Source organism: Athene noctua, chromosome 27 (assembly GCF_965140245.1).
Source record: "Athene noctua chromosome 27, bAthNoc1.hap1.1, whole genome shotgun sequence".
NCBI lineage: Eukaryota > Metazoa > Chordata > Aves > Strigiformes > Strigidae > Athene > Athene noctua.
Genome location: NC_134063.1, coordinates 3,068,883 through 3,094,559, shown reverse-complemented (window position 1 = coordinate 3,094,559; position 25,677 = coordinate 3,068,883). Strand labels below are relative to the sequence as shown.

Sequence of the window (25,677 nt, the reverse complement as noted above, 5' to 3'; positions counted from 1 at the left end):
CACAATAAATGAAATGCTGCTTGGTGTTGTTACTTGTGTCTGACAAATTGCCTTTCTTGCTTCTGAGTTCGCCGGTGGAAGTGTGGGGTTTCTTAGCTGTAACCTCTCTGGTGGCGGGTGCGGGCGTTTGGATCTTCCCATGTGCTGGATTTGCGTCTTTTAACCTGGGAGAAATGGAGGGAGAAGAAATTCTGTTGGAAGGGTGGAAATTGAGCTACAAGGATACAAAGAAGTTGTCGTCAGCTGTGAGGGAAGCTGGAGATAGGACTTGAGAAACCAAATACAGCAACTTAAGATGGGGAATTTTACATAACCGTTTAAATCTACATTATTCAAATCCAACAAAGGCCAAGTAATAACCCAATTGCAGTTCCTCAGACGCTCATGGCTGGGTCCCTCCTCAATGCCTGGGTCCCTCTGGTATGTGCCAGCTCCGGTTCGTCTTCTCCCTTCCCCCCGTTTATTTTTAAAGCAGCATTGAAAAGCAGAAAGGAAATTCGCAGTGGGTGGGTGAACTTTGCCTGTGAGTGACATACGGCAGCGCAGGCAGCCCGCACTTCACGTATGACTTGCGCCGGGCTCCTCGAGGCAGCGTACCCGCTCGGCTTCAGCCCACACCACAGTGGAAAAACAAACTGGCAGCAAGAAAAAAAAAAAAACAAAAACACACAAAACCCAAAACACTTCCTGGAGGTGGCAAGCGATAAGTGCGTTTGGAGCCTGTATTGAGGCGCAGGGTAACCCGGGGTTCCCCCCTTTCCGGCATCACCCTGCTTTAGCATCCCTGCTTCACCTGGCGTGGAAGGGGGTCCGTGCCTCCTTAATCCCTTGGGCAGGGAGAGCGGGAAGGTGTTGCATCAGTCTTGAAATATCTCTCGAAGCAGGCGGAGGCGGGTGAAGGGGAGAGGTGGGGAGGGCATCCCCCGGCGGGGCCGGGTGCGGGGGTGTGCTGGGGATTGCCGAGCGTGGCGGGGGGGACACACCACCCCTTGCAGAAGTAGAAAGTGCTCGTTGCACAATGGAACAAGGCTGTTCATTTTCTCCACTTGGGTTTGCTGCTTAAACCTTGGGTTTTTCAGCATCAGCAAGTATTAAGCAGAAATGCTCATGCAAAAGAGCCAGCGGTGCTTTTTTTTTTTGGTTGTTATTGCTTTTATTTTTTTTTTCTGTACCATTATGTTCACCCATCCCAACCCCCCCCTGCTCACACATGCAGAACTGCCTCATGCCACTTGGAAAGGGGGTTTCTAACCACTTCGCTTCATCTTCTTATAGGAGGGAGCGAGCACAGGCCGGGTGGGATCCGCCGTGTAAATTCAGTTTTTAGTAATTTTGGGCATCTTTGCAGAAAACAACGCTGGCCTGTGAGGGGAGAGTGTGGGAAAAACCTGTAGCGTTGCAGAGAAAGGTAGGCTGCAAGTCCTTGGTGTCATCAGGGTTGTTTTTGTTTTCTAGCCTGACTTCCCGAGGAAACAAGGCCTATTCGATGGCGGGGCTGCCGGCCCACCCCAAGTGACTCTGGAGCCCACCCGGGGTGGGCAGCAGCCTCCTGGGGGGCTGCAGCAGGAGCCCCCCAAGCTGTGCATGTCCAGACTGTCAGGCTGCGTGTAGGAGGGTGTGGGGAGAGCGGGGTTACGGCCGGGGGCGAAGCCGTAGGAAGGCAGGTGTCTGCAGGCTGGCGGCTGGCAGGAGTGGTTGTCCACACGCAGGCTGCATGCTTAAACACTGTTTACACTTTTATTTAAATACATATATCTAAGGTATACATGATGTGCGTGTGTGCATACATATATATGATCCCAAACTTGTGTTCTTTTTTTGAATGGCAGTTGGTTTCTTAACTGCTCTCTTTGCATCTCTACCACATTTAACTGTTTTTTGTTTGGTTTTTTTTTTTTTTTTTTTTCTCTCCAGCATTTGTGAAAACAAAGCTGGGCAGGCGGTTTTGTATAAAGGAATGTTTCTGACCACAACCAGACATCAGCTATGTCAGGGCATGAAATGCTGCATTTCTGTAGGCTCTTGTGCCATTACATTGTTTAATCTTCAAAGCATTAAACTTTTGAGTTACTCAGACATTGCAAAGCTAAAAATAATAAAAATTCAAATGACTTGGTGGTGAAAGTATCTTGAGTAGTAAAAGGATATTAAAATGTTAATTCACTAAGCATTTTCCCACCAGTTGTTTTATTGGCTGGAGCTCCATTTGTGTGGAGAAGAATTAGTTTTCTTTTCTGCTGCACGCAGGTGCATATAAATTTTTAAATAACAGCTTCTGAAACCCTCCCAACTTATATTAAAAATATTTATACAGGTTAACTGACGGGGTATGCAGTATTTTTGAGGAAGCTCCCTGGCAGGAGAAGATTAGTTGTGATACTGAAGCTGCAGCAGTATAACAAACAAGCAGCCAGAATGCCCGATACTGTGAAATATGTTAATCTTTCTAATCGTAAGTTAAATACCTTTGCCCTTGGCGCAGTTTCTCCCACCAGACCCCAGGGCTGTGATAGGCCACGGCACTGCCAGAGCCCCCAAAGCACCGGGGGTGGGAGCTGCTCCACAAGGCTGGAGGGTTCTTCCCTCCCAGGGCTGGCGTGAGGCTTCCTGCGCCGAGGCCGAGCGTCGCCGGGGCGGGTGGCTCGGTCCCCTCTGCCCGTGCCAGCGGGAACCCCTGGGCAGCCCGTGTCCTCCCCTGGCACTAGAGATGGGCATGGGAGCCTGAGAGACGCGGGATGAGACCTGGAGCGCTGCGGGTGCTGGGGTGTTGAGGGATAAAAGAAGTTTTGGAGGGTGCTGCCATTTTCCTGCTAGTTTTTTATGAATGGAGTCGGCCTTTTGCCATGGCCCCATGAGCACCCTCTAGTCTGGGCCTTGGTGAATAAGTGAGGGAAGGGAAGAAACTGTTGGTTTTGACCACAGCAGTGATGCTTCTTGGATGGTTTTCAGTTGCACCTAAGGAACCAGACACGTTGTGTACACAGAAGAAGTTTATGCACGTAGGAATGTGTGTGTATATTAGCGCACAGCTGCACTGCTCTGCTGTCCCTCCTTGCAGCTGATCTATGTAGCAGGGACACAAGGAGAGGAAAGTTTTTTGCATCAATAAAGTGCTTCTCTTCCCCCTTCCCCCCCCCCCCCCTCGCCTGCCCAATCTGACCCCCTTTGCAGCAGCACTGTAAAACTAACATACTGAAATTGCTTTTCTCTTCCCTTCTCTCTCATCTTCTTGTTTTTCTAGATGTTCCCCCTGCCAGTGGCTAATGGAAAAAACAGACCCACGACCCTAGCGAGCACTCAGTTTGGAGGATCAGGTACTGTCATCTTCATTTTTTTTTTTTTCCTTAACACTGTAATGTTTCTTGCAATAAATTTGCTTTTGCTTCCAGAGACCCAAAAGGAGGCGTTTCTGTAGTTTTGTGTTGCACATTTTTCTGGTGGTGGTTTGCTACTATTTCTCTGGGTGTTTTTCTTGTTGCTCTACATGTCTCTTGGTAGACAAGCTGCTCTTGCTGATCTGTCTCCAATTAAGAAGTCACTACCTGAGCTGAAGGTTGTTGTCTCGCCGCTCTGATTGAAGCAGCCTGAGAGCAGCAGACAGTCAATGCTGTTCTCTTAAGCTGCTTAGGTGACCGCGTGTCTGCAGACGTACGCCCTGGAAGACTTTTGCTGTTCATCACCGAGAAGATGTGGTGGTGGTGGTGAATTCCAGGGCTTCAGCTGCCCAAAGGGAGATTCTGGTGCAGTTTGACTGCCTGCTCCATTCAGCCCCTCCAGCAGCTCCCTGCTGTTGGGTGGGATCTCAGCATTCCCTGATGGGAATGAATTTTTTTTGCAAAGCCCTCCTGGCCAGATGCCTCCAGGCAGCACGGCTGCTGCAGAGAAGCAGGCAGTGAGGGTGGCTGGAGCTGTTCACCAGCTTCCGAGCAGGACCCCACTGCAGTTTTGGGGTGCTGTTGAGCAGAGCCTCACCTGTCCTGCCTTGCCGCAGTGCCCTTGAAGCCAGCAGCTGGCCCTGCTCCCCAGGAGCGCTGAGTGGCCGCATCTCTGCCGGCCAGGATGCCGAGGAAGGGCCGGGGGTGCCAACATCAAAGGGCTTTGGGAGAAGGGCGTCTGCTGGGAGGAGCGGGCTGGCGATCCGTCTGCGATAGGAGACTCTCTGAAGGGCGCGTAGCTTTAGATGTCTGATGGGGAAATGCAGCACTGTTTAATTTGAGGCTGAAGAGGAGAATTCCCCAGCTGGGCAGACGGTGCAGTGTCGTGCCAGGCTTTTGATGCCCAGGGAAGCCGCTCTGTGCAGGGCTCGCTGCGGTCCCTGGCATGCAGGAAGTTCAGTTAATTTGCCCTTCTTGCTGAAACATGCTGATGCTTTGTGGATGGTTAAAACTTGACCTTCTCTACCCTGGGCCGACTCAAGCTGTCCAGGGGAACTCCTGGCCACATGGAATGGCTGTGCCCCGATACCGGGAGGCATCCCAGAGACCAGGGTGAGATTTCTGGATAGCAGCTTCAATGCCACAGCGTGTGCCATGGGGAAACCTGCAGAAGTGGGGCGGGAGGGGTGTGTTGTGCCCTGCCCTGCTCCTGCACTTTTTGGCCGAGGAAATTTGATGGTTTCGGATCAGGCTGTGTAGCTGCGTGTCACAATGGCTTTGAGCAAACATTTTTACAGGGAGGGAAGCTGTTGAGTGGGTGCTGGAGGAAATTTGAGGGGAGAAAACTCTCAGGTTAACCCAGATGGAAGCTGATCTCTCCAGCGAGTGTTCCTGTGTGTGACTTCTGCTGTTAAAATAATCCACAAAAGACATGCTACACGCTAGTGAGAGAATAGTAATGGAGCAGCTTGCATTAATTCGTTTCCTGCTCAGGGGCTGGCTTGGCTGCCGGGTTTATAGAGCTGGCCAGCGAGCAGAGGCTGCGAGCAGGGCTCTGCGGTACGACCGGCGCAGTGACCGGACCCCCCTCTGCTTGGCTGTGCGGCAGCCGAAACGACACAAAATCTTTTATTCTCCCCCCCTCTTCTTTTCTTTCGGGTGAGTGAAAGGTAATGTTGACACCACCCTTCCTCTGGGCTGCTGCTTTGTGAGTCTGGCTGTGAGCAGTTCATAAAAACAGGACTGATGTTATACAACTGCACTGAAGGCAGTTGCACAATTGCTGCTGTCCTGGTCTCGGGGCTCTGCAGCAGCTCTTTTGTCCTGCCGTGGGCATCCTGGGTTTGAAATGTACTCGGGGCTTGGTTTAGGGGAAACCTTTTGCTCCAGCAGTGGAGTTGTCCCTTGGCCAGTCATCCTTGGCCTCACCTTTGGAGAGCGGGGAGCATGTTTCGTTTGCGTGTCGGCTTTATGACTTGTCTCTGGTCCTGAATGTTTGACAGTTGATTTTTGCTGGTGGGGTGAATAACTGCAGTAAGACGTTAACGAGATGTGCCATGCGCAGGCGTGCACTGCCTCTGTTAGAGGAATTCAGGGTGTCTAAACTAGGTCCTAGATAGTGGCGAGTGATTGTTTTCATAGTTTGTTGGTTTAGCTTAATTCAGTAATTGACAGCAAGGTACAATCATCCCCAAAGGCATAGCCAGGCATCCGGCTCAGAATTTGATCTGAAGTCGAATCGTCACCAACGCTGATGTGGTCAGAAGGCAGATGGTCCTTGGATTTGGGGACCTGGACTTGCTGAGGGAGCAGAGTGCCTTGCAAGCCACGCTGTAATCTGGACCTGGAGATTAGCTCCCTAAATCTTCTTGGCTTGCAGGATGGCCTAGGCTCCATCTTTAATGTGCCTTATATTTTTCAAACACCCCTGTTCAGTCGGTGTCCTGTACCCCTGATAAAGGTGGTGCAGGATTTTCCCTCCGCTCCTGTCCCTGTACCTGGAAAGGAGAAGCAAACACAGATTCGCTTAAGTCTTAGCTCTTAGTAATCTGTGCCATAGTGCCAGTGTCTCATTATTTGGGGTTATTGTAGTAACCCCAAGATAATAAACTGATGTTGTCTTATGGGTCACAAAAATTGGTGTTTCATGCTTTTTCCCACCCTCGGACATGTGAATTCATTGGCTTCCCATTTTTCGTCTCTCCTCCTGGGGAAATCCTGGGGCAGTACGTAGCTTTTATTTTTTTCCCTTCTGGAGGAGCTGTTAACTCGTGGCCCGTTCCTTCCCAGGGGATGTTAGGAGTGAAGGGAGCAAGGCAGGGACTCTGATGACTCCCTGCCAAAATGCCCCACTTGCCAAGATGAGGTTCTTGCTTCCGAAGTCCAGATGGTCAATAAGGCAGCGTGGTCATTTGAAACGGTGCTACCAAAAAATCAGAGTGAGAAAACTGACCCAAATTCAAATCTTTTTCAAGTCCCAATTAATAATTGCCCTGGCCAAGCTGCTGATGCTCATGTGGGGGCCCCCCTTGCTAAAGGGAACCCATTTTTCTCTCTCAGGCCAGGAAAATTCAAAGTGTTAATGCAAGCCCTCCAGCTTTGAGATCCCTTTGCTTTTATATTTGTCTCCTGGTTTTATTTTAAGCTGTGCCACTGTTTCCCTCATTTCTGTCCTTAAATGCACCAGGGAGGAACTGGTTTAGCTACCCCGCCGCATGGACAATTCAGCACCTCCGCTTTGCATTTTCTTGGCAAGGCGAAACCCAACAATTGCCACTAGGATGGAGCTTACGTCATGCAGACTGTGTCTGCAGCATTTATAGCACATATAGGTCACCGCAGGGAAGTTGGTCTTCCTGGGGCTTTGAGCTGCAACTAGTGTTTTCCAGCGTAAGCCATGTCATTTGCTGCTGGCATTTTATTTTAGCCAGGACACTCCGTGTATGTCTATTGTCCTGGTCCTAGAAGGCTGTGGTTTCATCGTCCCCTTGCCAAACTGTTTGTTATTCTTTGCAGTAGCAAAACATTTAAAACCATGTCCTCTGTCCCCCCCTCCATGTCATAGTTCGTAAATGACTAATCTGATCAGAAATGAGCTCCCTCCCAGCGCGCTTAATTAAACTGTGCCTCTAGCAGGAAACCGCTCGTGCTAAATTTCACATGGAAATAACTATTTTAAATTGACATTAAGGCAGGAGTGGCAGGAGGCAAAGAAGTTTCATTGTCTCTTCCCAGCCTGGGCCATGCCGGGGCTGTCACCTCGTGGCTGCTGAGTTTTCGGCAGGGTCGGTGCGTGCCAGCTGCGCCTTTGCTTCAGCAAATGAGCTGGGGCTCCGCGGAGCAAGGAAATAAAACCGAGGCAAATGGTTGTGTGAGGTAACGCATCTCCCAGAGCAGCTCCGGAGCAGCGCTTTGCATCCGTGGTTGGTAGGGAAAGCGTGCAGCCATCTCCCCTCCTTGTCGGAAACAGTGCGCGATGCCAGGTTTGTGTCCTCTTGAAACGGGAGCCCAGGCGCTCTCCTGCTGACAGATGATTCTGCTCACAACAAATAAAAGCTCTGTTAAAAAAACAGGTTGTTTTTTTTTTCCTTTTGAGTAAGTGAACTCACCATTAAATGTCTTTTCCTTCGTGCTTTGGGCTCCTTTGCTTGGGATCTCTTAGGTGGGTTTGGAAGGGAGAGTCCCCTCCTCATCTCTGCTGTGATTTCCACCTCCAAAATTTGTTCGGTGCTTTTTTTGCTGGTTAGATGGTGAGATGAGGCTCATTGTTGAGGGAATTGCTTTGATCGGGGCAAGTTCATAGAATACATTTGAAGCTGGCTAACCGGGGAGTTTTTCAAAGAGTTACAAGCTGGTGCATGTAACAAATTCTAAGTTATAGTCTACTGAACAAAGTAAACGCATTCTCCCTGGAGGTAGGTGAGTCTGTATCCCCTTTGAAAGCCTGCTTTAAACAACCTTCAAACTTAGATACCTGTGGCAACAGCACTGAAAGTAATAAATTCTATGAAAGATGAAGTTGTCTCTTTAATTGGTGCTATGGGTGAGCTGTTTGAAGATTTAATTATTTTGTGTGTGCACACAGCCCGGTATTAGGAAGCTCCAAGGTGGGGAGGGGAGGGTCTGGGGCAGCGGCTGGGAGCGCGGTGCCTGCCCCGGCGGCGCTGGGCTCTGCTCGCGGGGCGGCCGGCTCGGCAGGGTGAAGTAAAAGCATTTAAGTTGAGAGAGAGTTGAGAAGAGCTAAGCGCAGCGTTTCTGTTGCCGTGCTGTCAGCAATTGGATTTCAGGCTGCAGAAACGCATTTGCAACCATTTACCATAGTGAGGAAAGCAGGAGCTTTTATTAGTAAGGATGTATCACGTTTTCCTACTAACTGCCTCTAGTTCCCACATGTTTTGCTTATGCTGAAGTGGGAGTGATGGGCTTTACTTGCTATTTTGATAGATGATGAAAGGCAGACATGAGGTGCGCAATATGTGACTTGATATTTAAAACTGGCACTTTCCATTAAAGTACATACTTCAGGCTGCTTGTTTATGTTGCGGTTGCATGCGTGCCCATACAGCAGGCTTGCAAAACTGTCACTAAACACAAAGCCACCACAACAAAAAAGTCAAAGCAGAAAAATTTACTTGCCTGCCTATTGGTGTGACCGTTTCTTTCAAAGTAGATGTTACTTTTTAACCATTATCAAAGAAAAAAAAAAAAAAAAGCCGGGCCATGGACAAGTCAAGCTTGCAGAGCTGTGAGGTCGTCTTAGCCTGGAAGGAGACAATCCCTGCAGCCCTCCGCTGTTCTCCGCAGCCCTGGAGCGTTTCATTCCTGCCGCCAGCAGAGCCTGCTCCTGGGGTGTAGGAGGATGCTGCCAGCGTGCTGAGGGTGTTGCAGGGAAACACCCAGGGTGCTGCAGTCCCAGCCTTTCCAGTAACAAAGCCTGGAGGACTTTGAGTGAAGTTCATCTCCCACGTGCTAGTCAGGTGCGTTAAACGGCTTTCTGCTTTGGTTTTGTCTCTGCTTTTGGGAAGCTCCCGTTCCCCTTCCTCTCCGCTTTCTGCTCCCTGTTTTTCCTGTGGGGTGGGTCCCGTTAACCAGGATAAAGAAAACTGGGTTTGGAAGAAAAGACTTGGAGGGCCCAAAAGCTGGGGGCAGGGAGCGCGGGTTGGCAGGAAATAGCAAGCATGGGGGAACAAATGGCAGGGGAAAATCTTCACGCCTGTCTCCCTTAATCCAGCGTCACACCCCAGTTGCATCTCTGATCCTCGTGTCCTGGGGTGCATGTTGCTGCTCCCAGGGCTTCCCCACCTGAGCAGCTGTTTCTCCTGCGCCTTTGCAGTGAAGTTGAAACATGAAGGCTGTCCTCTCTCTCTCTCACCTCTCTTCAAATTTTTTTTTTTTTTTTCCCCTCGAATTTTTGGGCAAGGCTGAGAGCAATGGTGTCCTGACAGAGGCACAGACAGTTTCTAACGGACACATGAGTGAGCCTGGGAAGAACAGGAAGAAGGTGACTGTGCTGTTGGGGCAGTGGGGATGCTCTGACAGCAGCTCACTGCTTCTCCAGCAGCTGGGGAGAGGCAGATACAACCCAGTCCCTGTCTTGGTGTGTGTTTAATTCCAGGGGGTGAAAGGGTGCACATTTTCAGGGGAGGTTTTTTTTGGGTGGGTTTTTTTGTTTGTCTCCCACCCTGGGGAAGAGTTCTGGCTGAATTTGAGATTCTGAACTAGGAAAGAGCACAGAGAATGTCGGGGGTGCCAGAGAGCTGAAGCTGTACTGAGATAAGTGACAGCTTTTGTTTAGAAACTGCAAATCTGACACAGACCTTGTTTAAGCACACAGTTTTAACTTTGCCAGAAGAGCTGAAGCAGTACAGCTATCTCCTGCCGGCAGAGCTTTTTCCTTCCCTAGATGAGGCAATTCAGTACTGGTGTAACTGTGCCTGTTCGAGGGGTTATGATGAGATGAGTGTATCTTATGTAAAAATCACATGCCTTGCTGGATTAAGGCTGACATGAAGCTGGGCTCGGAGTGAACCTTCTGTGTTTCAAAAGAACGTGTACAAGCTCAAGCACCTGCTTCTCTTTTAATAAGAGGAGCTGGTTGTGTATTAATTGCATGCCTAATGTCATTGCCTTGTTCGTACTGCTGTCTTCTCAGTCGCCAGGGCCAGAGTCTCATTACAGAGGATCTTGGGGAGGGCAGCACGCTGGGGGGTTGGTGCTGGGTTGCAGCAGCTCTGCCTCAGCCCACCTCAGACCCCGCTCACACAGGACTGCCCGAGCGGCACGTGTTGGTACGGGGCTGAGCCTTTGGCTCAGCATCCCAGCTCGAGGCCTCGCACGCTTGTTGTGCCCTTTCCAAAGGGGAGAGATGGCTTTGGAAGGAGCCCAGCAGGTCTGGCAAGCGTTTCTGCTGGACCTCGCTGCTGCTAATTTCAAATTCTGCATGCTCTGTAGGGTGCCCTACTCCAGCACGTGTCCCGCGTGTGACCAGTTACTCTGCCTATTGCATCTCCATTGTTAATGTTTATATACGCTGAAATTCAAATTGGATTTTTTTTTTTAATTTATTTTAAATTTGAGACAGCAAATGGGTGTCTTGAGGGGATGGATTTAATCTCTAACCTGGCACTACATTCTCCAGTGTTTACATGGCTGAAGGATGCTATAAATGCATCTTCTCTGCTCAGTAGCACCCAAAATCACTGCTAAAGGTGATATTTTCAATGCTCTTCTAACAGAAGAGCAGACTCTGAAACCAACTGAATCATGATATTATTCACAAGTGACATTTTCACAAGTAGGAAGGTGATGGTAATCTACCAATCTAGCTGGAAGAAGGAAATGCTGACACAAGCCTCCCCGTGGTCATCGCAGTGAAGTCATGAGCGTCTCAGGGTCCTGAGCGCTTTGAGCCACAGACCTGGGAGCACAAGAATACACCACGGACTAAACTCGACAGGCAGGTGAAGCCCTCTTGGGGAAATGCCGCATCCCCTCATAGCTGAGGCTGCTGCGAGGTGATCATCTGAGCCGGGCTGATCTGCCCGTTGGCAGCAGCGTGGCACTGTAAACCAGCTGCGGGAGCGGAGGTGATCCGGCTGCATCAGCTGGAAACCTGCCCCGGCAGCAGTAGGAGCGAGACAGTGCCTGAAAAACACACCGTGCTCCTGGGAGCGGGTTTGGTGCCTCTCCCCCGTGGCGCAGGGGTCGTGGTGCAGGTAAATGCCAGGTCGCTGATTGCTGGCTGTTGTTTCTTTTTTTTTTTTTTTTTGGTTCTTGGCACTCGCTCCCCAGCGAGGCTCCTTGCTGCTTCTGCTCAGCCTGTTTTACCTGCTCTGGGCGCAGGAGCAGAGGGGTTCGTGGTTTGCCCACCCACGTGCTGGTGGCTGCCCCACGCCCTCTCCATCGCGTGGAGGGCTGCCGAGTGCTGGGCCAGGGGTGGACGTGCGGCCGGTGCAGCTGTCTCAGTTATGCCAAAAAGTTTGCCCACATCTGCCTCTTGGATTCCCAGCCGCGTGGGTTGGGATTATCCTGCCCTCTCTCTCAGCGCCTCCAAATAGCTGAGAAATCCCAGGAGCATGGCAAGGGGGTGGCAGCACACAGGCTCCAGGAGGAGCACTGGCCCGCCTGCCTCTCCCAGTGTAGCAAGGACGAGGGACCTGGGCAGCATCGGGACAGGGTGCTGGGGTTTCCCTGGCACATTCCCAGACCACCAGCCCGGCTGAGTCCCTGCAATTGCCTGAACCTGATGAACTTGGCAGGCGAGGATGGGCAGTGACCTGCCTGGCGTTGTGCTGGGCAGCTCGGGGGCTGCAAAAACCCCTCTGATGATGTGCTGGCCTGAATGCAGGCACCTGTTGGTCCGCGGCGCTGTTGGGGGAGGGATTGCATTTTCAGAAAGCGGGGTTTTTCCAGAGGGTGGTTGCAGACAGCCTGTCGTCAGTCACTTGATTGCTGTGCCCCTGCCAGACTTCCGAGCAGAGACCAGCCGGCACGGAGAGCATCTCGGTGCACACTTCGGAGGCCCTTCTGCCAAAAGGTTCCCAAATACTTTGCAAGTCTTGATTAGCACATTAGCTTAAACAAATTGAGTTATATATGCCACGGAGGGAAGAAAGGTACAGCACTCCTTCAGTGTTGACTTAAAGTTTAATTAATTTTGTTGCCAAATGAGGCATGAAATACAGTGTGAAATATATTGTGGTGCCGAATGCGTAATTATACGGGGGACTGGGAGCACAGCGAGTGCTGAGGGTAGGAGATCACCTGAGGCAAGCTGGGGCACAGGGCTCTTGTGGCACCGAAACGTGTGTATCTGGTGGCAGCGGCAGCGAGCTGACATGGGGGGACACGTACCCCAGCAGCGCTCCCCGGGGGAGTTAGGACCAGGCCAGCCTCCCCACCCAGAGTGGAAGCGGCGTCTGAAGGCACTGTCATGCCCAGGGGGTTATCACTGTTGGGTTTTTTTGCCAGAGGATCCAACCCCTGGGCAGGGTTCAGGCAGCTGGACAAGGCTCGAGCCTGTGGCTCCCCGGGGTCTGTCCTCCCCAGGACACGGCAGGAGCAGCCACGGTGGCCTTTGAGTCTTTGTCATCTTAAAACCGATTCGACCTGGCTTTGGGGTAGGATGTAGGATGGGAGCTTTGCCATCTGCCATAGAGACTCTGGGTTTATCTGTCCCGAGTGGCCTCACAGGGTGAACGAACATACGAAGAAACACCAAAAGAGGAAAAAGCTGGACTGTGAGTGAAGATTTCTTGATTCAGCTTTTGAGAATTTTTTTGTAGCTGCTGTTTTGATGCTCTTCTCGCTGCCGTGATTAATGTTTCTAGAGGGAGGATGTTTTCACAGCATCTTGCTCCCCCATAAAGGAGGGAAAGAGGCAGTCCAGGACATCTGCCCCCTCTTTTTAAATCTTGAATTTTTCAATTAACTCTCCAAGTAGCCCAGCTCCAAAGCCAGCAGGGAGAAAAATAAAAAAAAATACTGTCCATCTGCCTGTTAACCCTGAGAAGCACATCCCCACCTCCAAAGTGACCTAAGGCAATGTCTTCATCTAAATTTAGCTGGAGATTGCGTCAGGAGCAAGAGGGAGGTGAAGTTAATGTGGCATAAGCTTTTTCTAGCAGGGGAGTCTTCATGGTTAGACAGGGACTGAAAATAAATAAACAGGCCTCATTTCAGAGCATGTGGGGATGAGGCTGGTAGGAAGGGCAGCCTCCAACACCCCAGCATGCATGTGGAGGTGGCTTTTTTCATACCAAGCGGGATAAAGGACAGTCAGCTACAAAACCTTGGCCTGTCCTAAACAGAAAGATCCTTCCAGGAAAGTGGGTGCTGGTCACCTGTCTGCAGGGTGCTGCGAGCCGTGGGGTCTCCTTCGGCAGCAGCACTTGCCTCTCGTAGGAACTGGCGGGCAGCAGCTTTGGTGGCAGCTGCCAGGAGCACACTGGCCACCATGCAAGGCAGAGCTGTTCTTCTCCTTCTCAAAAGAGTTTTGAAGCATCTTCTGCCCATCCTTCATCCCTGGGGATGAGGAATCAGCGAGGTTTTTCCCCCTCCAAAAGCCCTCCCAGGTCTCTGTCGCCGTGCAGTTTGATCACAGACATGGTGGCATCCGGGGGTGACCCTGGGGACAACCCATGGTGACCCTGGCCCGGGAGAAGACCCAGCCAGACTCCCTCAGGACAAGTCTTGGAGGACACTGGTGTTGCCCGTCACCTCTCCCACCTTTCTGCCTCGTCCTGTGCAACCCCGGGGGGATGGGTGGCTTAGCTGTGACAAGGGACAAAACCCATCCTTGTGGTTGGCGAGTGTGTGACCACTCCTTGGAGAGTGGGGAGGTCCTGGGCCCCTTCTGCTTTCTGGGACGGTTTTTTTTTTCTTTTTTAAAGTGAGGTGGTCTCTCTTCCAAAGGCTTCTTAATGCCCCGTTAACATTGTTATACAAAACAGCAGTATGCCATTTAATTAGGAAAAATACGTACTAACCTCTACCATATGTTGCTCTTCTCCTCGTATTTGCATTTGAAAGTCCAGCTGAATTTCAATGTGAAACTGGATTTTATCCAAATGATGAATGGCCCGAGAGGCTGTGGGAAGGTGGATGTGCCTCCCTATTGCATGTGGTTGGTTTGGTTTTAGTTTGGTTTTTTTTTCTATTTAAAGAAAAAAATTTAAAGCAAGGTTCCTCTATTTCTTGTACCGTGGTTCAAACTGTTTGCACCTTTCCTCTAAAACCTGAAGTGAACTTGTCTGGCTGGGTGGTCATTCCTGTGTCCTCTGAAGCACAGAGGCTTCAGCCCCCTCGAGGGAGAGGGGTTAGACTAGATGTCTGGAAGGATTTCTGTGCAGAAGGGGCTGTTGGGCGTTGGAATGGGCTGCCCAGGGCAGGGGGGAGTCCCCAGGATTCCTGGAGGGGTTGAAGAGTCGGGCTGAGCCAGCGCTGAGGGATCTGGGGGAGTTGGGAACGGTCAGTGTTAGGTCAGTGGTTGGACTGGATGATCTTCTAGGTTCTTTCCAACCTAGATGATTCTGTGGGTTATATTTACTCTTGAGCAACATGTTTTCAGTGGCAGCTCCACTTGTGGCCGAGGAGGTGAGCCTGCTGCTGAGCCTCCCTGCGTTTGGATTCCAGCCATGGCTGCTTCGTCCTTGTAGGTTTGTAATCTCCTTCGCTGACTTAAAAAGCACTTTGGTATCGACCGGCGCCTTTTCTTTCAAAAGACGAGTCAGCGCCTTGGCCGTGCAGGCTCCGAGTCACCTTTGCCTGCGTGGCCGGAGCGTGGTGAGGATGATTTTCTCAGCCTGCCGTGGATGGGGCTGGGGCACTTGTGCCTCGGCTTGTCCACTGGCATGCAGGGCTTTGCTTCCTAGCTGGGGGCTGAAGCTTTTGGGTTTTTTATTTTTAGTTTGTTGGAATGGTGGCAGCTCCAAGCCCCTTCCCAGACGGGGCCATGGGTCTCCTGTGGCCGTCGCTTTCTCTAGCAGCGTGGGGCAGTGCTCCCCAGCCACTGTGGTGGCATCTCGCTGCTGCTTGGGCTGCTGGAAGAGGAGCTGTTTTAGGAGCCGTACGGTGGCTAGGTCTGTGGCAGCGCATCCTCACGGTCTCTTAGAGCTGCCTGAACTTTCCACTTGGCTGGAGGCTGGATTTTTCTCCTCGTCTGGGTACGTTTAAACTGAGTTAAGCTCTGTAACGAGCTCAGCATTATGTTGCTGAGCTGGGTATGCTCGCACAGCTCTTAGTGACCTTTTACCTCACCTACCTGGCAAAAAAACCCCTTAAAAATCACTTCATATCCTGATTATTTCACATCCTCTGCCTCTGTGAGCCTGTCTTTGGAGGATCACTTGGGTGCTGGCTGGCCATGGTGCTTGCAGGGGGAGCTGGTTGCCACAGGCTTCTGACTTTTGTTCTCCTTTCTCTTGGCCCCTTGGAGATCAGTTCAATCTTTAAGACAGTTTTTGTTGGGGTTTTTTGTTGTGTTAATGCAGCTGAACTAATATGATTACATTTCCAGATCTGGGTAATGGAATAACAAGTCAGGAAGCTCTTTTTTTTTTTTTTTTTTTTAAGAAAAGCAGAATTTATGTCACTTCCAAATTATCCAAGTGTCCAGTTGGGAAGATCTTTCCCTTTCTCAGTTACTCTTGGCACAAGGGCTCCTCGCTACTGTGGCCATGTGTGCGGCATCCTGCTCCTGGTGTAAGGGCTGCTGCACATCGTGCTCCGTGCAGTGGTCAGCCACGGACCCGGAGCAGCCACGAGGTTGTCCTGGGGGCCAAAAAGATGGGTCTTCTCTTCCCCACGAGAGCTGCCAGGCCACAGGGACTGTGTATGTGACCCGGTGCCGCGTTCAGGGCAGAGACCCTCGCAGGCATGCCCTTCCCTGGGGCAGTTTCACCAGCATCTCCAGGTGTGTTGGCTTTGCTCATCTCTCTGCTCACTCTCAGATTTCGGAGGAGCAATCTGGAAAACAGCTCAGCCAAATCGTCTTGCGATGGCAGCTTCCCTTCTAAAAGGAGAAGGATGTTGCGGAGTTAGTGGCTTCCCATTATTTTCCCCAATTTGAGCGCTCTCTTGCCATCGGTCCCCCCGTGTCAGGCTGTGCAGTTGGCTCTGGTTTGGAGGCAGCCTCGCTGCTGCAGCAGCACACCGTGGCGCGGGGAGTCTGCGTCTCGCAGCCGCACAGGCTGTGGCTTCCTGGAGCCCCGAGCTGCTCCTCCCCTCCCGGGACAGAGGTACCGGCCGGCGGAGCCCCTGCACCGGCCCAGCCCCGCCGAGCGGGAGCGGGGCCGCGGCGTTTGCCCTTTTTGGGCATGCTGTAAGAAGGTAGTGACTCACTTTCCATCGAGCCGATAGTTACCCTGCTCCTGTCTTGTATTTGTGTTGTGTAGCCAGCAGGATTATTTATAACTTAGCCAGCATCCCGAGTCTATTGTTTGAGCAAAGAGCAGGAATGACTAGATGACTTCCTGAGATTTTTTTTTTTACCACCCCCTCATTTTTTATTTTTTTTAAAATCTGCTTTTCCTTCCAAGTATTATATTCACCAGTTGGATGCTTTCCCCCCACATCTTCCCCTCCTGATTGTGCGTTTGTGCTGCTGACAATCCCACTACCGGTGTTGCTTTAACTCTAAAAACTCTCCCAGGAAAAGCTGGAGTCTGTGCCCCGGGAGGGCTGGGCCACCTTCGAATGGCACGAGCAGCCCTCCCCGGGCCTGGAGTCGCCCTGCAGGTGCTGAGGACCAAGGCAGGAGGCTCTGGCAGCGCCGATAACGGGGGCGGGCGGCGAGCGCCTCTGCACTTGCAGGATTTACCTTGGGCGCCTCGGGGTGCTGTGAAACCTGGGTGCAAGCTTGGTGTGGTCCAGGCCACAGCACAGACCTGCAGCTTTGAGCTCCGCTTCAGCCTTTTTGTTGCTGCCCCTCTGAAGGTGTTAACTGGGGCAGTGCAAAAGTCTCACCAGAGCCCAGGGCTGCGCGGGGCGAAAGCTGTTTCCCTGCTGACAGAAGCGGCGCGTCCAGCCCCGGGGATGTGGCAGTGGTGGGCACGGAAGAAGTGGGTGCTGAGCTCCTGTCCTTGTGCATGTGGCCCCGTGTCCCGGTGGCTGTGGTCCCATTGGGACAATGTTTGCCATAAATCCTGGAGCTCTCCTGGTTCTTGTCCTCCTCCTCTTTTCCATCTGCCTGCAGTTAATTCACTGTTGATATTGCAAGACCCAGCAGTCACCACGGTTTTAATTAAGCCCATCAGTGGGTAGTAGAGGTGTGCAAAATGGAGAGAAGGGGCAGGGTGGGTGGTTTGGTGAACTCAGCTGAGCTGAACCTTTGGGAGGGACCTGCAGGTTGAGCTTCCTTAGGGAACCCTGAGGGCTGCTGTCCGCAGCTCCTCCATGCCCCAACAGCCCAGGTCTGCTTTGGATCTTCTTGCTTGAAATTGGGGCATAAGACTTCCACTTTGGGTTTGGTTTAGTGGAATTCTCCTTGTGGCCAATTGGGATGCTCTGGAGCGCTGGTGGTGCCCATCCCAGCTGCGTTTCCTTCGTTAGCTGCTTCTCGGCTGTGATGTAACGAGCAGCCTCTGAGGTTAGAGCCACTGCAGCCACGACCTGCAAAAGCGACCCAGGGGCAAAACAGCTGAAGAGGAAGAAGTCTTTGCTGCCTTGTGGTCAGCAGAGATCCTGCAGAAGTCCTCTCGGTTTCTATTAGTTCAGAAGTCAAAACTTGGTGCTTGTTTATTTTTAAGCTGCTGTTTCTAGCCGAGGTGCCTGCACGCCCTTGCTTATCCTCTCCCCATTGGTAAAAACTGCCCCGTATCCCCTCTGGCTCCAGACCCTCCCTGAGAGGGGCTGCAGGGAAGCAGTGGAAGGGGCTGGTGATTGCCCGGCCTGTCTCCAGTCCTCTCCCTTTTCAGGTCTAGTGGCACAGAGGTGTTGCTCCCCCTGCGCTAACTTTCCAGGAATTGCCCAGCTCCACAGGGGAGCATGAAGCTGATCCAAATGGAGCTCTGCCGTGCTGGAAATGCCACTTGGATGTGAGCAGTTCGGAATGGAAAACGAGTCATTAATTCTGTCCTGTGGGGTTTTTACATATTTCTTGTAGCCAGTTTTGCTTTTCTAGGTTTCTTGTGGTGTTAGAGCACTAGGTATGGGTCAGAAATAGGAGCAATGTCATGTGAGATCCTGGGCTCGGGGGAGAGGTGATGCTCCAAGAAGAGCCTGGGAATTGAGGCATCTCAGGGAACTGAGGCCTGGAGCCATGGGCTCACAGCAAACTTCTGCAGTCCTCTCTATATTGCTTGTTGCAGTCAAAATCGGAGGTCCTTTGGGCCAGGTGTTTAACTCACTTCGTGTAAGAGCTGGTCTCAAAACTTTTACAGCCCAAGTAGAGCGATTTCAGGTCACACAGGAGCTTGTGCATCCAAGCGGATGCTTGTGCCGGCTGCTGGGCTGCCTCCCACTGCTGCTTGCTCTCATTCCTACAAGGTTTTCAAGAGGCTGTTTCCCTTGTGTTGGCTCCTCCCCATCTCAGATGGGGGATTATTTTGATTTTCTCCCCTAGCTGGAGTCTACAGGCGGTGATCTGGTAGGATTCGCGTACCATCCAGCTCACCACTGGAGCAGTGTGTAAAGCCAAGCCTGGGTGGCACCAAATTGCCGCTTCCTGCTGCTCCTCGGGTTCCTCTCAACTCAGGTTGGAGAATAAAGCTGAGTGAAAAGATGGGGAGCTGTGACTTACGCTCCCCACTGTGAAACCACTGCAGCTTAGGACTTCTGGCAGCAGGACATGTGCCACATGGCAAGGAGAGCCAGGCATGAGCATCTCCTACAGCACGCTGCCTCTTCCAGCCCTTCTGGGTCAGCTCAAAAATAGAGAACAGCACTTCTCCCCCAGCCTGCTTTGTATTTTTAAAAGCATTGTGGTTTTTTGTTCTGTTTTCTTTAAATAATTTTCTAAAAAGCTGAAACTGTAGGACTGGTGCTTTTTTACCCAAAGAAGAAAACTGAAAGATTAGTGAGACGTTGTGGTTTGGATTTGCCCGTTGTAGAGATTGTTGTGCGCTCCAGTGTGCAAGGCTTTCAGACCTGGAGAGCGCGAGGGCTCGTTCAAGAGGTGGCTCGACAACACGTGGGTTAATAGCTGGAGATGTGTCTGTCCACGCAGGTATTTAAGGGATAATCTGTGTTGCTTTATATCGTGCCAAGAGAGGCTGTTTCAGCTCTGGCCTCTGCTGTTACATTTCCAGCTCTGCCCTAATTTCTGGGGCAAGTCTCTCCATATGTACAATAGCTAGAAACAGTTTTGTTCCCTGGAGAGGCTTTGAGGTTTAACATTTATAAAATGCTTTGAGATGTGCAGATAAAGGAAAGCAAGACAATAAACAGCGACCAGGGCTGTGCCAAAGAAATACCCTGTATCACCACAACAGAGCCACGCAGGATTGGGTGGAGATGGCTTTTGTTAGAGGGCAAGCAACTGCTCCAGAAGCTGCTGCTGCAGACTCAGTTGGGAGCCCTGCTAGCAGGAGGGTGCTAAGTCCCGACCCTGGTCTTTAAAAGGGCTTGTGTTAAGGAGATAACATCTGTGGATAAGAGCATGACTAAGGCACTTAGGTGACTTTTTCCCTGCACTTCGCATTGCCCTGGGTTCTCTCAGGCTGTCCCAGGGCTCTGGTGTGGAAGAGATGTTGCTGAGGTGCTCTCTGCTTTCCAGGCAGTGCATCATAAAATCCTCTGGTAAACTTAATCCACTCCATAAACCTCGTTAACTTTCTTTTAACTGCCTTTGCCTGTCCTTCGAGTGAACTCCTTTATAATGCCCCAGACAAAGGCAGGCCGGAGTGGGCAGGGACGGAGGAACCGGGCGCTGCGCTCCTCCCCGGTGCTGCCGGCCGGGTGGGAGGAGTGTGCTGGGGCTGGGATCGCTCGGCACAGGGGCGCTGGGCTCCTCGCCTGCCGGCTACTCCATGGACATGGCATCCCAGAAGAAGCCGTTTTGGGGTAGGTCCTCCTGCCAGACATCTGGCGGTGCTGGGATTCTTTGGCAGAGGGTGGGAGGATGGAGTGCGAAGGAATGATTTTTAGCAGATCAGTTGGGAATTCTGCTCTCGAGCGATTTGCAGGCAGGTGGGCTGGAGTGTCAGGCTGGAGGCCTTCAAGGATCCGTCTTTCCTCCTCCCCTTTGCTCTGAGTACCTGCCTTTTGGTACCGTTCTGCTTCTGGGCAGGAGCAGAGAGCGTTAATGCTGCTTGAGGACACATGATCCTGTTTTGGGAGCAAGATGGGTGGCTCTGCAAGAATAGCTCATCTTTTTCTGCTGCTTCCCCCATAACATATATGTAAGTCCCTTAAAACCTATGAAAGGAAGCTGCGGCAAGTGGCGTGGCAAGAAGAGGAGAAGGGTGCATAGCCAGAGGCTGGCTCCAGCCTGAAGTTCACTGCTAGCTGATGGTTTCTTGAGTGAGATGGTGACTCGTGGTCCCTGTGCTACGAGCCGGTGGCTGGCACGGTTAACTGCTGTAGCCAGGTGGGATAGCATGACTTGGATGCGGGGTTTCCTTGCCCTACAAGGGGCTTGTGGGATGGTTTTCATTCCAACTGGTTTTAGAAATGAATCAAACCGATGCCCAGCTCACTGCGGATGGTCTTGCTTGAATTTGAGTGGCTCGTGTGTATTTAACTTGAGAAAAACTGGTTTGTCTGAATCACTACAAATGGTGTCTGCTCTGAAATGAGGTGGGCTGCAGGGGCTCTCCTCTGGTTGGAAAACCTGCACCCCTTAGTTTTAAATAAATGTGGGCTTGTGTTTAAGTGAGGTAGTATGCTGTGTGCTTTGTACTGGGCAGGGCTCCACCTGGGATGCCAGGGATAAACTGAGGCATTGGGATGCTGCTAAGATAAGGAGGAATGTGCAGGATGGAAAAAAACATTCAAGCCCAGAATTAGCTTCCCATGAAAGAGTTAAACTTCCATGCCCGAGGTCACCAGAGGTAGATGTGTGCTCCTTGTCCTGATCAGATCAGCGTGGGCAGGAGCTGGACAGCCAAACCCTTGAGTGTGGTGGATCCTGGGCACCAGAGAGGTTTAGAACTGGCTTGTTTTCCCCTCAATTCTGTCTGGGGCTGAGGGGGTGCAGCGACGCAGCTGAGGCAGTTTGCACGAGGTGGTTGTCCCCTCCAGCCTCTGGCCGGTTCCCTCTGCCACGGTGGCAGAAGCAAACGGGGCTCTTGCATCGCCTGAAAGGCGAGAGGTGCGGAGCTGTGGTTTTGCAAACAGCTGAACTGACAGTCGCTTGCTGCCGGCTGAGGTCTTCCTCTTCCCATCCGGCCTGGCCTGCCCCATTTTGGGGGCTTCTGGGCCACGTTGTGCTCCAAATGGGGAACTGATTTTCGTTGGGTTTCCTGCTGTCTTACACATTCAGCAGCCCCTGGAAAGTTCAGTGAGTCCCAGAACTTGCTCAAGATAAATATGGGGTGAGAAGGGCCCTTTCCTTCCAGAGCAGCACCTCATGAACCTGGCGCCGTGAGGAGCTGGGGGGGGAGCTTGGGCTGCGGCCGGGGTGGCCCAGGGTCTGCCCAGGGCAGAGGTGGGAGCTGCCAGCAGAGCTCACGTGCTGGAGATGCTCTGGTCATTCAGGGATGACTTTGGTCCTTCACATGCTCCTTGTAGCACTGGGGCTAGACGTGGCTTGTTTTGTTGTTTGGGTGGTTTTTTTTCCCCCTCCTCATTTTTATACATATATATATTGTTTCCAAAATTGAATTTGAAAATGCAGCCGTTTTTCTGGGGGGCAGCAGCTTCTCATCCTGAGCACACACAGTGTTTCACCCGGGCCACCGGGAGCCACATGGCTCCACTCTCACCATCACAACAAACTGTGGAGCTCCGGGTTTTTAACCCCCTTCAGACAACCGGAGTGTCTGCGCTTGCGGGTTGGGCACTGGTGCAGCTGGTTTTGTTCGTGGAGGAAAAAAATCCTTTTGAGTTTCTTGTAGTTAAGAGAAAGCAAGCTTTAAGAAAAATATCAGAGAAACTTCTTAATGGTCAATTTTACTAGACAGCTATATTGGTATTCTTGATAAGAAGTGTTACTGCTTGTCTAGACAAAAGCACTAGAAAAGGAAACATCATGTAGAGGAGACAGACAAGATAATCTAATAGGTCTCTTTTTGTCTCCAACTTGTTCCTCTGAATAGCACACAGCACTGATGTGAAGAGCATTTAAAGGGCTTGGACATGGTGCATGAAGCCAGGCTGGATGCTTCCATGGGTTTGCCACCCTGGCTGCAGAGCAGGGGGAGAAAACTCTTTCCTCCCCTTCCTGGCAGCACTACATCACCCGTCCACAACCTGAATGATGGGTCCATGCGTGCCCAGGGTAATGTGAAAGATGTAAATTAGCCAAAGTGTTGCTCCTTAGTGTTGTAATAGTCAGAAGAATGCTTGCCTGAGATCTTTGTGGGGCTTCCTAGGAACTGCACGGTGGCTTTTCTCAGAGCTTTTTTTGTTGTTCAGCATGAGACCAGACCAGGGAGCACCAACTTCTGCTGGCTGTTGTTCAGTGATGCTAAAGTTGCACCCAGGAAATGGTTTGAAATGTGAACACAGGAAAAAAGCGTTGGTTAGTCCTAGAAAACAGAGGAGTGGTGCTACACGTTGAGTGCCATCTACTGGCACCTCATCCATGGTATTGACATGTTTGCCTGGGGAGAGGGAAAGCTGTTGTGAAGGTCAGCACAGGACCCGCCGCAGGGCTTACGGAGGGAGTGCCCAGCTGTGCTCGGTGTGCCCAGCCTGTTGGCAAAGGGATGGTGAAGATGGGCTTTCCCTCTGCTTGTTCAGCAACGTCCTCATTGTCCAAGCAAGTTGTAGTCCCACCCAGTGCACGAGGAGATTAGAAGTTGGTGTCTGCTGAGGGTGACACTTCCCAGCCTGAGCTGGATGCTTCATACGACTGATTTAATGTGGGATGCATCCACGCTGCTGTTGGCAGAAGCCATTCCTGTCCCTTCTGTTCCTGTCCCCTCCATTTCCATCCCCTCCCCTGAGCTGGCCCCACATACTTGTCTACGTACTGAACCAGACCAGGTGACAGACGCAGGTTTTTTAAACAACCACCCCACCCCAACCAGCTTGGTCCCTTAATCTGTTTGCCAAGCGCCGCTTGGAGATGGGTGTTGTGATCTGGTTTTATGGACAAAGGGAACCAGGGAACAAGGAGCTGGAGCAACTTTTTGGTGTCCCCTGGCCAACATCTGAATACAAACAGGGTCTCAGAGGCTGACTGACAGCCTAAACCGATGGTGCAATGCATCATTGATTTCTGCTGAGGTCAAGAGGCTGGTTCAGACCTTGCCTGATGGGCTCCACGCCATCTACGCTATAAGCCTTTGTAGTCCTTAAAACAAAGCTGATGATTTTATATCTTTTTTCAGTCTTTCTGTGACTTGGCCTTTTGGTTTTAGGGGTACAAGGGGAATTTGGGGCATGGAGTATGGTTATGCAAAGATGTGGATTCTTCGCTGGGGAAGGGACAAGTTAACATCTTGAAGTGTTTATATTTAAGGAGGAAAAAAAAAAGAGTTGTGGTTCATGGAAATGTGCTGCTTAGTAGCAAGTAGATCGAATACAGCCCTTTTTAATACAATTTAAATAATCGATGGTATATTCAATTACAGAAATATTTGGCAGAGCTCTAAATAGGTCACATCTGTCCTTAAACTGTTCTTACGGTAAATATCTCATCATGCTGTGTCATGTTGACCAAATTCTGTAAGAACTGGTGCCTGGGAGGGTAAACTTGGCTGTACCCAGTTATCACCAGAACTCTGCACCTTGTATACTGCTGGCATTTGCTTTTGCTTTGGGGATGCCTTAGTAAGCCTGGCTTGTATATTTGGGCCGTATTCAGCTACTGAAGTTTGCAGCCCTGTGACTGGGCCTGGCTGGGGGTTTCAACCTCAGGCGGTTGGTGGTGGCTTCTGTGTTGCCCTCCGGCTTGCTCTGGAGCACAGGATGGCAGGCGACAGCCCACTAGTGATCGTCTCAGGAAAGGAGAAAAGATGAACCTTTGTTGTGGTGACCATAGTCTTGAAGTTATTTGCAAACAAAAGCTGGAGCTGAGGGCTTGCCCCAGCCCCGCTGAGGGAGGCAGGCAGGCAGGTGGTGTTGAGAACACTTTGTTTGGGAAAGTTTTTCTCATTGTGTCGAACAATTCTTCTTAGATGATCCTTCCTGTGAGCTGAATCATCGTCTGGGTGAACACGTTAGTTATCCTTGCCAGCCCCGTGGCCGCATCCTGTGTGGTCCAGGGCATCCTGCGCTGCTGGTAGACCCGGAGGGCTCTGGGCTGCCCAGGACGCAGCAGGATTGCAGCCCCTGCATTTTGGGTTGGAATAAACACTCCTGGATGTGTGTTTGCTTCAGTCTTCCTCTCCCCTTTGGGATTTGTTTTTTCCTCTTGCTCCGAGGAAGTTTTGAGGCAAAGTGCTGGCTCGTTAGCAATAGAGCATACAAGTCATTAACCACCATCCCTCTCCCCACTACGAGAAGACTTACAGATAAACTGCCAAGGCCGCTGTGACTCTGTGTGTGTGTGTGGTTGGCCATTTCCCCACGTAATTTCCACACTATTTGGAAACGGTCTTTAATTTGTCTAATTTTTAACTGCCTCTGGCCTCCCTACCTGCTGCCTTCGGAGCGTGGCAGCGGTGGTGGGCTGGGAGGGCTCACGTACGCAGGGCTGGACACAGCCTGGGGAAGCCGCCAAGGAAAACCTTTTTGTTTGATCTGAAATGTCTCTCCTGCAAACTTTTGAGGGTTTTTTTTTTGGTCAGGTATAAGTAAACAGGCTTTTGTCCCCTATTTTTTTGCTTGGTGAGTAATGGAAACCCAGTGGGAAAAGATTTCTATTCCCCAGCAAAAGGACAGTATTCTGGTTGCATCTCCAATACTGTAATTTTATTTTACATTGCAAATTAAACAATACTTGGAAAGATGCAAATTAGAGCGGAAATAGAGGTATATGCTTCTAAGTATAGTGGTGGGGGTGTATGTGCCTATTCCGTGCATCTGTGTGTATGTGCAAAATACACAATTGCCTGCGAAATACGAAAGGTCAATACGTAGCGTCTCAGGGGACCTGCAGCCGCTGTATTTCATTCCTCGCTGGCATCGGGCTGCTGTGCGCGCTCAGCAAAATGAATTCTTTCTTTGGACAACAATACGTGCGTTAGTGTCGAGTGTCTGCATCTTTCATGAGTGTGCAACTTTGTGGTAAAATAAATGAGCTGGAAAAAACAGGATGTGGATTTACTCTTGCTCTTCTCCCCAAAGCTTTCTGTTTAATGGAATATAACCCCTTGCTTTGTGAGTAAGCCTGTATCTACTGGGTCTAAATTGTTTTGCGGTAGCAAACGTGTTGATATTGTTGAATGCATGGGATGCAGAACATGAGTAGAAGCTCTCTGCAGGGCAGTCTTTGCGTTTCAGTTTGCTTGCAGGATTGCAGTTCCCAGGAGCCCTCAGAGGGCTCTTATAGACACACGTATGGCTTCAAGCTGGGAGCTCTTGAGTGCCATGAGTCCAGCTCCCCATAGCTCCACTGGTTTTATTATTTAGTTAATAGAATTAATCATTGTGAGGAGCGGTGTGTTGGCAGTGTCCAGGAAAATTGACTTGAAGGGCTGCTGGAGAGGTGATGGGGCAGCACTGCTGGTGTCCAGCACTGTGTTTCTCTGCACTGGGATTTAGTAGCCCTGAGTTAGAGCCCGTTTCGGTGTGTTCCCCAGCCTCCTGTTGAAAA

General features: G+C 51.0%; 1 protein-coding gene across 12 annotated transcripts in view; it reads left to right on the top strand.

Annotated features, from left to right (window-relative positions):
• TCF3 (transcription factor 3) overlaps positions 1–25,677 on the top strand; it is an 81,860-nt gene that overhangs the window by 6,694 nt on the left and 49,489 nt on the right. For 10 of the 12 annotated variants that reach the window (XM_074928175.1, XM_074928182.1, XM_074928180.1 and 7 more), the window contains exon 3: positions 3,242–3,314. In XM_074928175.1, the coding sequence (XP_074784276.1) occupies positions 3,242–3,314 (73 nt within the window). Of the gene's footprint in view, positions 1–3,241; positions 3,315–19,768; positions 19,875–25,677 lie in introns of those variants that run through there. The other 2 variants (XM_074928184.1, XM_074928183.1) reach the window with 1 other exon arrangement.